At 40.3% G+C, this 10694-nt stretch overlaps 1 protein-coding gene across 4 annotated transcripts; it reads right to left on the reverse strand.

Annotated features, from left to right (window-relative positions):
• Positions 1–115: 115 nt before the first annotated feature.
• On the reverse strand, positions 116–9605 carry RER1 (retention in endoplasmic reticulum sorting receptor 1). 4 transcript variants are annotated; one of them, XM_030508191.1, is made up of 8 exons: positions 9523–9596; positions 6750–6829; positions 6351–6436; positions 5684–5788; positions 4457–4556; positions 3893–3971; positions 3655–3790; positions 116–2782 (listed from the first exon to the last, which is right to left on the reverse strand). In XM_030508191.1, exons 3-8 carry the CDS (start codon positions 6429–6431, stop codon positions 2693–2695), a joined length of 591 nt encoding a protein of 196 aa, XP_030364051.1. In that variant the 5' UTR covers positions 6432–6436; positions 6750–6829; positions 9523–9596; the 3' UTR covers positions 116–2692. The 4 variants fall into 4 exon arrangements, with proteins under 4 accessions (XP_030364051.1, XP_030364053.1, XP_030364054.1 ...); XM_030508193.1 differs by having other exon boundaries at positions 6714–6829; XM_030508194.1 differs by lacking the exon at positions 9523–9596 and adding an exon at positions 7134–8304.
• Positions 9606–10694: the final 1089 nt, after the last annotated feature.

The following is a 10694-nucleotide window of genomic DNA, read 5'->3' on the forward strand; positions in this document are numbered from 1 at the left end:
TTGTCTAGTCTAACATGGGGAAGAAGCTGATTTCAGCCACGAGATGCCCTCTGCTCCTTATGGCAATAAGGGCAATTTAGCTAAGCCAGTATTTCAGAGTATAAAGGAGGAGGGATTCGGCAGCACCACCTCATCAAGGTTTATTCCCATAAGTTAATATTAATTCAGTTTTACAGGTATCTCAGCAGCAGGGAAAAAGATGATTGTTAGTTAACATCCTGTCATTCCTGCATGACAGATAATGTGCAAGATTGATTTATTTGTATTCTTCAAATACAGATGGGGAGAAAACACCAGATGATCCACTCCGTGGATTGTGAGTTACAGTTTCAGTAAGTCTTTCACAAATGGCACTAGATGTGGACTTGGGGTAGCAGGGGAAGGTGTGCTATAGTAAAAGCACTTCTTTTAAGATGGTTATTTGTACTGCAGAGATCTTGGTCAGCTAGTTAACAATTAAATCTCCAAGGGTTATCACAAAAACACCCCAAAATTACTTAACTTTTCATCATAGCTATAAATGGAATAAAAAAACCAGTTGCTGGTATCTATGCAAACACTTCATCATTATTGTACAAAAGTGATCTTCAGAGCTGCAATACCATCCCTTTTGTGCACCAGAAAACTTCCAGGCATCCCTCACCTATCTAAAACAGTCAAGGCAACAGTGGGAGAAAAATGCTCCTTAGCGCAAATCAAAACATGACTACCTAAGGAAAACCACTGCCTGATCTCCCTACTAAGAGAATGGTAAGAAAACACATTCAGTTGCACTGTAAACAAAATAGGAAACAACTGATGACTGGGAAGCATCTGTGAAGTTGTCAAGCCAAGCTTTTTGTGCATTCTATAAGGGTAATTTAGCACTTGTAAGCAATAAAAACAGAGCAAATTTTAACAGAATGCCATCAAACTTGTCTGGCCGTTGCATGCTGAGTCAGCCAGGGAACTATGCCCTTGTGCCAGCACCACCTACAATCACTACTTGAAAAGTGTAAATCCCTCTGAATGCAGAGCACCTTCGCCTACCTGAGAATGAGCAGGCATTCATCTCAACTGCCACTAACGTTCAAAATCCAGTGGAGGTAAAAATGTCTAATTTGCAATGGATGGTGTTAACTGAACGTAGGAGTCATCCCAGTTGCTAATATCAATCAACATAATATACGTATTTTTATCCCCGATTTGGCCATATTATTCAGAACTCCAGCAACCCTAAGACAGCTTCTCCAAGTCAGGGCTTTCAGATTTTTAGGCAACAAGCTCCAAGCACCCGTGACTGGTACCTTCATAAGGCCCTTTCTGGTAATGTTTTTCCATAATTTTTAAGTTTTAACATTACTGGTTTCCACACTGCTAATGAAACACATGAAAACAAACAAAAAACAACAGGTCAATGTGAACTAAAACTACCTGTCGTTTCCCCAGGATTACTGAACACTGAATTCCAGAGCTCCGTAACAAATACATTTGACAAAATCAGATGAAAGGGTTCCTACATACATTTTCCACTTTGGTGTCTGTTGAAGTTGCCACTATTCTCCACGCAAAATCTTCAACGAGCTAATCTTTTCCTACTTTCTGCCACTGAATACTCCCTGAAGAGTTGAAAAAGGCATTTCATGAAGATAAATTAAGGGTAAGGATTATTGAGAAGGAGCCATAAATACTGTTAGGTCAATATATGTATATAAAGATAGAACAAGTAAAGGGGGACACTGTCTTTTAATAAATTTTGGAATTAAAAATTCACTTAATAAAACTGCAGCTGTATCACATGAAAAAGTTTACATGCAGGTCATTTATCTCTGATTCTTTTTTTTTCCCCATAGAAAATGAAAAGCTGTGTTAAAACCCACACCATTTATCTGCTATGGCCAGTCTGGGTATATTCTCAAGGGGCTGCATGAAGTCAGCTTAAATTAACCAAGAAATTCTGAAGTATGAAAGAAACTCCAACTAGTAACAATTAAAATATATATTCTTATAATTCCAGGTCCTCAAAGGAAGTTATGATTTTGAACAAAATTTGAGTCATCATGAAAGAGCCCAATTTTAGCATCTGCTAGGAGACATCATGGTGAAACTGGCATTAAAACCCAACACAAACGAGTGTATCTTTTCCCTACTGCAAACCCCATAATTTAGTAGATTTCTTATTCCTATCTATATTTGTTTGGTTATAACTCTGTAGTACCATGCATTTAGGAAACTGGCTTAAGTTCTGCATCTATTTAGGTCTGCTGAATTTGTCTATGAAAATAGCACACGACCATGAAGCAGAAAACAGCATCACGTGTGCCACTGTACATTTTTCCTCTGCATACGTCCACAGCACTTCAGGGTGATACTGAGCAGGAGAACTATGTAAAAATACACAACTCTAAGCCATCAATCGCTCCAGTGCAATGGATCTTGAAAGGAATACATGATCCCAAATTCATGGGATTATCCAAAGTTTCTCCAACTGCTTACAAAAGATAATAAACTCAATGCAATTTGGTTAGAATGCCAGTTTCTTCCAGAAACTGATATTTCAGATAAAAATAGCACAATCCTTTAAAACGAAAATGCAACTGTTTTGTCACCACTCTGTTAATCATTTTTTATGAAGAAAAAAGGCATTGTTACAATGGCTCAAAATCGTTCCTTTAGTTAGAAGTAGAATTGGTCAACAGGTTGATTGCATCTTTTAGCTAGCAAAGGTCTTTCCAACATCATCTTTCCCTTTGTATTTCCTCTTGCCATGTGTGAAGGGTATATATCTGTACTTTATCATGTGCTGTAAAGAGAAAAGATCAATCTTTTAGGCAAGAAACTTATATAATATTTACAAAAATGTTTTATACTACACACTGTAAACTACAAAGCCCTCTGGAAAGACAGTTCTTCAGTATTGTGAAAGGTAAAGAATTATCTAATTGTATACCAGTTTACACCCAAAGAGGGGTATGAGCCCAGTCTTATAAACCTCAAACTTGGGTATACCAGTTTTACAGTACGATGAAGATTACTCATTGGGTGAATCACAGGAAACTGGAGAGAGCACAAAGGTATTCATTCTTTACGACCCTTTAATTTGTAACTTTGAAGAACAGTACCTAGCCAAAATTCTGAGTGTCTGGGAAGGAAATTGATTCTTTTTAAAATGCCAACAAACCATAAGTAATTTGTTAAAACTGGTGTGAATGAGTTGCCTATGTTCTTCTTCCCCTTTTCTTCACCTACCCTCTTGCACCAATTTGTCAGAACTTCCCTTTTCACCCATCAGAGATCCTACAAGACCTCTATATTAAAACCAGCCACAGTTAACTGAAGAAAGGAAGTGGGTGGGAAACTAAGACTCATTGTGCATAAAAACCAGATATTGAATTCTACGACCGAAACCTTCTGAAAGCAAGCATTACATTTTGTAAGGTGGTGTATGAAAACTATTTCTACCAAGCATTTTTGTTTCCCATTGTCAATATTTGCTCAAACTTGCAAATATCCAACACTTGAGCTAATGTTCAACTGTTAATTGTTCAAGTTCCTCTAGTAAAAGAAGCACGTGCAATACATCTTATACCTCTAACATGCTCAACTGGATGGACAGTTTGGAACAATACTGTAAATTCTGACATCACAAATGCTACTCTATTTTCAGAAAGTTACCTTGATTTGCCTTTTCATAGTGATACAAAAAAGCATAATGAAGTACATCACAAGGATTGGCCAAAAAACAGGAACGTTGAAAGCCTCGAAGAATGTACATGCCATAGCAACCAGGATTCCTTTAGTGGCAGAGTGCCTTAAAAATAATATTAACAATTAATACTTCAATCACAGCTATCACTGATTTGATGCAGATATTTCTATTTTTCAGAAACAGAGCATGGACAGATACACTCACCAGAATTTAAACTCTGGGAGCCTTCTAATGAAAGGCCGAAATTCTTCATTTTGCCTTGTAGGTAAGGAAGGACCATCATCTGAAAAAATCCAGAAAAGAAACAAACCACAAATCCCCTCACACTCATTTTCCACACTCCTCAGACTCCAGATTTTCTTTACTTTTCATCTTAAAAAAAAGAAAGAAAAACTTTCACTGTTACACACAGATTCCAGTTACAGTTACAGAAAATAGGTACCAGAAAGGAGCACCAGGTCACTTGAGTTACTATGGGTATAACTTAAGTCACATAAACTTTCCTTCAAGACATAGAAAACTAACACAGTATGGAATACGTTCAAGTCCTGAAAATAATAATATTGATAATAATAATGATGATAATAATACTACTAATAATACATATTTTATAGTAACTCCTGATGTCAAGCTCTATAGATATTTTGCAAGTCTAAAAATACGTCATGCTTCTAATGTAATGCACATCTTTACTGTATCAGGCAAAAAAAGCTGGAAGTTTGACTAAGTACAAAATTACAGCAAAATGAACTGAACTATTCGTCATACCTGAATCTTCCATTAAAGAGGGGTCTACCTTTGGCGACAAGAAAGCTATGAAGAGATTTAGGTGGTAGATTCCCAAGGCATATGTCACAATGTACCAACCCTGAAGCAGGGAGGAAAAAAGAGTGTCTTTCTGAAAACCATTTTCAGGTACTGGTTTTTCAACAAGATTAAACAATCTGGTTTTTTGCTTCCTTGAGAAGTGCTTTTCTACATCCACACATTAACACAAAAAGTTTTCTGGACTTTTAAATATAAATACTAGAAATTCTCACTGTATAAAATAAGCATTCTGACTCTATGAAAAGATGAACTCACCTTTATGAATCTATTTATTTAATTTGTGCACCGACAGAAACGCATGTAAGAGTTTTCACTTAAAGCTACCTAAATGACGACTGAACTTAATGTAATATAAATCAGCAAGATTTTTTAAAAAATCCATTAGCCTTTTAAGCTACATGTTTTCTAAGGTATACTACTGCAAGCCTAATATATTAATCGAAACAAGCCTCAGAATATGAGAGTAGTACGAATCTATCAATAATGAGGGCAGCTTTTCTCAGGCATCTGGGCTCTATGTTCAAAATGTAGACATCATAAAAGCAGCATAAAAGTAGTAACCAGCATAAAACCATCACTTTTAAAATCATCTTTGCAGGCTTCAATCTCCTAACTGTTTCTATTACTACCACTTGTAGAGTTTTCACATTCAATTTGCATTCTTCAGGTTTCGGGAATAACAAGTCTCAAGTTCATAACTGAATTGCAGGTTGGCATGAAAAAGAGGCATCTGATTAGTAGAGAAGTGGTCTGTTGCTGGCCTGTACTGATGAAAATGCTTAAAAGCAGTTCTTTATGGTTTGCACGACAGAAAGTAACCACTGGTTCCTGAACATGTTGTTACACAGCTTTAATATTAAAGTAAAAATTAATTGCAACAGAGTTACAGACGTTTATTACATAATTCCATCACAACTAATGGAGTACTTCCACTTTCTGTAGCCATCAGATGAATACGCTCAGGCATTCGCACATTTTCCATTCTGAAGTAGGAAGTTTTAACACCAACAAGATGTATTCTTTCTTCAGACTATCTAATTTACCTTCGACTGTGTGTTGAATGGCACAATATGTAATTCTGGAGTAATGCCATGCTTCAAAAACCCTTAACAAAAAATAAAACAGTAGTATCTAAATCTACTTTAGCAGTAAATCTAGTTTTCTTACCTGCAGTAAATAAACTCTAATCATGTAGATAAAACTCAGACCCAAAGTTACAATCCATCGCACTGCAGTATATGGAGTAGATTTGTCTAACCAGGATTGGTAGATCTAGGAAGAAATATAAAGTGTACATCTGTAAAATACATGATGCACAGTGAATAAAGTTTAGTACAGGCTAGCAATTCGAAATAGCAAGAATTTGTGAGGAGTATTTTGGGAAGGAGAGTAACATGAAACACTTGTATTCTTCCTTACAAATAAACTGAATCACACAAATATACCTACAAGCATTTGAAAAGTTCTGTATCTTCACAAAGGCACACACAAAAAATTCCTCATGCTGGGGGCATCATAAAGCAATTTATTTTTCCAATATTTTATGCAAGTTTACTTTCCTTAAGATGAATCTGACACGAAAACTGAAGTCGTCACTCCTCATTTTTGACAATAACAATATATATTTTCACTGTGCAATATCACACATAAGTCCATTAATTATTCCATTAAGCCAGGTAGCATAATATTTATCTATTTTTAAAAGGCTTCAAAATAAGTATTTCATACAGATGTTAGTATTTGAACAACTCATCCAAAAAGTAACGAGTTTAATTAAGAAGCTGCATTGAGACCTGCTTCTAATGAATTCAGAAAAGCCTTACAGAAAACCAACCTGTCCGAGTCTTGAGAAAAATCTATAGACCACAGAAGGCTTTCCATGCACAGACTCACCAATACTGTCCCCTTCTGACATGGTTGCTGTGGAAACAAAACATGATACATAGATAACATTTAAAACAAAAATCTAAGCTCAGCAAAGCTTTACAGTACATTTTCTGAACCAGCATTTACATGTGATATTCTTTTGGATTGCCCTGTCTGAAACACATTATTTTTAAGGAAGTGTTCTTAAAAGAATTCCAAAAAGAAACTAATTTCCAAAAGAAACTGTCAAGAAAGCAAAGCAAAGGGTATTTTACAAAGGCTAAACAGGATCCTGGCCATTTTAGGGAGGAGTGAAAAAAAAAGTCCATACAGAACTGCAGGAATGAGCCTTGTTAGACATCTTCACCTTGAGCAGGCAGGAGCTGAGTTACAACATCTAAGCACTGAGATATGAACTGCAGCACCACCCTCCTGTCTCCTCAGTTTCTAAAGGCAAAGAACAAAACCAAAATAAATACTTTTTTAAAAGCTGCTTAGGATTTTTAAATACTGAGTGACTAGATAGTGAAGTTCAGGATTCTGTACACCAGTGGCTACAGACAAAAAGCTCTACCACAACCACCTAAACCAAAACCCTCCCCACTTTCTTCAATGAATTTCTCTCTCTCTTGAACATTAAGAGCTTAGCAGTGACAGAAAAGTTGCATGCACGAGCAAAGCTGTATAAGGGCCAGGATTCTGAACTCAGGATAAAAAAAAAAAACCAAGGGAATTCTTTTTTAGTACGTACTTCTGCTACCAGTTTAAGAGCTTTACTTTTCTTCTCAGTTAACCTCAACCAAGTTTTACAGCTCCCTTCAAGATAGAAAACAAACAAAATAAAACTGATTCGAAACAAAAACATTTTTGCCACATCACCAAAAGCAATCCCTGACATTACTTCCTGGAGTCCTCATCTGTGGGTGGGACTACATAACTCTGGGATAGTGGGAGTTCTTTCAGCCCTCTATTAATATCTCAAGGGCCTCAGATGATAATAAAGATTTATGAAACCTTACTAAATTAGAAAATTCTTTGTAAATTATCTCAGATGCTGCCATACAGTGACTGCTGCAAAAAATAATTACAGGCCAAGGCCAATGTGGGGAGGCACAGAACCTTAAAGCTGTGCATTTTTTCTGTAAACATCTAAAAGCTACATCCTATAATTAGGAATAATTAGTAAGGAGAAAAAAGGAGTCCTGTTATACTTCAAAAGATAAAGGGATTCATTATGAGGCTTCAGGAGCTGCAGTCCCCTTTAATTCAAACTAGAGCAAAAAGAAAAAAGACCAAATAGAAACTCATACAATAGAGATACAGACTTTCTCAGTACAGGCAAAAGGAAGTAATTCTTATTCTCCCCCTTCACTGCACTGCAGGAGAAAGAAGTTACTCAGCATTATTAGCTGAGCATGATTTTGTGCCCCCTCCCCCCTTCTTTTTAAATGTCCTGAAGTATATAAGCCATATCAAAAAGATAATCCCTCTATTGATCAGAGAGCAATTCTCTAAAGACCACAGATATAAAACCTCCCATATCCTCAACATTAATTTCACAGATACATCCATAGCAAATCTGGGCTATAAGCAGAACTAACATTACAATCTTGTAACCGTTAACCTCTGCAGATCAAGTGATGAATCCTGTATGTAAGGTTACTGATGGCTTTGTGATGGAGCAGGCATTTTGCTTGGTGTAAAAATTACATTATTTGTGATTATGTGTGATTGTTCATTATACATAGAGTTCTTTCACAGCAGACCAAGAAATACAACCAGCTAACACTGCCTGTTTTACTGAAAAGAAACCGCTCACTGGCCCAGTTTACGTAGCACGGACTGAACTATATCACATGACACAGTTTAGAATTTAAGTTAACACTTCTTATCACACCAAAACTTTACTGAAAGAACATTTATAGTTAGATAATTACCAAGAAAAGCAGTCTTTGCCATTGCTTCGAAGGTAGTTTAGTCAAGAACACAGGTCAGAGCTCATTGGTTTAAGACAGTATTTAAATATAACCAGTAGCAATCTCTCTTTCATAACATAACATAAGACTTTACCACTCAGCATCATGAATTACAATAATCCTTCAGCCATTCCAGTAAAGCAAATAATCAGACAGATATACAAAGATAATATAATAAACAAGTGAATGGTTGGCTACTAGCAGAATACAAACTGCTACCAAAACTAAACCGTATTAGAACATTTTTCTCTGCTGGAAAACACTAAGTAGGCGAATGTGTGACCTCCAACGACTAATCTTTTCAGCACAACTATTATGGTAATATCACTACAAATAGCACTACATCGCTGAGCTCTTAAATATTGCAGAACCTGAGGCAGTAAAGACATTCAATTCTTGCCTCACATCATCACATACAGAGACGCACAGTCTTCAGACAACTCTCTGCTCCTGATATGGATTTTTCTTAAATTTGGTATACAAATGAAGCCCGTAACTAGCAAAACCACATTACCGCTCATACAAGCTTCTTTATCTCATAGAGAAAACATCTTGGAGGAACACCACACTGAAGCGATTTATTAACAATGGGATGAATGGACAACCACAGCAAAACAACCCACCGGTTGCATAAACTGCTTTTAACCCTAAAGCCCACATTATTTAATTGTGGTCTGTCAGAATTAGGTCTGGTCTGTCAGACGCTCAGGACTGTGCAACCAGCAGCAGCTGCACAGCACCCGTGCTCCCAGCGTTTCCCTGGGACCCGCGTACCCTTAGCACTAATTAAACCCAACACAAAACACTTCGGGAGGAGCCAGCGGGCGGGCAGGCTGGCTGGCGCTGCTGCGGCGCGGGCAGCCGAACAGGCGGCCCGCAGGCAGGAGCAGGGCCCGCTGAGGCGAGGAGGGCCCGGGAACGGGCGAGGACGGAGAGCGCCTCGGCAAGAGCGAAACGGAGCCCGCGGCAGGCCCCGGGCGGCCACCCTGCAGAGCCCGCAGCTCGGGGGAGCGCCTGGGCCGCGGCACTGCCGAGCACAAAGAATCCCTCGCGCTCGCCGGAGGATCCTTAACCAGGCCGTCCCAGCCGCGACCCGCCAGCCCGGAGGTGCCAGTCCCCCCCCCGGCCGGGCCCAGGGCACAACGCGGGGCAGCGGCTACTCACAGGCGGGCGAGCCGCGCTCCTCTGCCGCTGCCCCCGCCCGCTTCCTCAGAATCCAATATGGCGGCACAGCCGGAAGACACCTGCTTCCGCCACCGGGGCAAAGGGACGGGGCAAAGACTCGCTACTGCCCCGCCATTGGCCCCGGCGAGGGAAGTGGGCGTTCCCGCGGTTATAAGGAGGGAGGTGGCGTGTATGAGGGCGGGCCGCAGAAGCGGAGCGGGCGAGAGCGCGCCGGTCCCGGCTGCGGGCACCCGTGCCCTGCGGCGGGCGGACACAGCCAGCGGGGCTGAGCGCGGGACCGGCACCGCTTGCACGCACCTTTAGCGTCCGCGCATGCGTGGGGAGCGCCCCGCCCCTCGCTCCCGCGCAGCCAATGAGAGCGAGGAGGGTGGTGCGCGGGCGGTGTGTGCGCGAGGCCGGCGGTGGCGGCGGGTGCGTGAGGGAGCGCGCGAGGGGCGGCTGAGGTAGACGCCGAGGTAAAGAGCGGGGCCCGGGCCGCGCCGTCCTGCCCCGCGCGGCAGCGGTGGAGACGGGTCTCCTGCGGCCGCGAAGAGACGCTAAACCCGCGCTGCTCGTTTTAGGCTGATGTAAATGCAATCGCTTTTCTTTTGGTCCTAACGCTGTCGCTCGTGGCTGTTTCTGTGTCATGTCTGTAATGCTGTAATGACCTTTAGGTATTTACGAGCCCGGGTTCCCATTGCAGTGTAAAGTCAATATAAATAGCAAACAAAGAAATAAATTTCTCCTTACAGTTGTTGATACTGAAGTTGTGAAATAGGTATCCCTGAGGAAAATTAGCGCTTTAACTTCGGTATTACTAGTTACTCAATTCGATTTAGTGTTTGTGAGTTATTTAATTTCGATTGTTTTCTCTAACCACGGCGGGCAGGGTGGGTGTGGGAGCCTCAGGTGGGTCTGGTCAGAGGAATTAAGGCCTTTTGGTTGTGCCCAGGGTGCTGCCCTGAGGAGCATAAATCGAGTCTGCAACAATCCTTTTAGTTTCACCTTTTCTTCTGAAAAATGATGTCATTTGTAGTCTTTAAACCTTTTTGTATGTTGTAAGGCAGAACCAGAAGGCAAAAGGATCCCCTTTTTACATGTACATGATCGTTACCTCTAGAACCAACACAGCTGGAGAGCTTGCAACTGTGAAAGTCAGATCCTTGACTTCA

Source organism: Strigops habroptila, chromosome 16 (genome assembly GCF_004027225.2).
Source record: "Strigops habroptila isolate Jane chromosome 16, bStrHab1.2.pri, whole genome shotgun sequence".
Taxonomy (NCBI): domain Eukaryota; kingdom Metazoa; phylum Chordata; class Aves; order Psittaciformes; family Psittacidae; genus Strigops; species Strigops habroptila.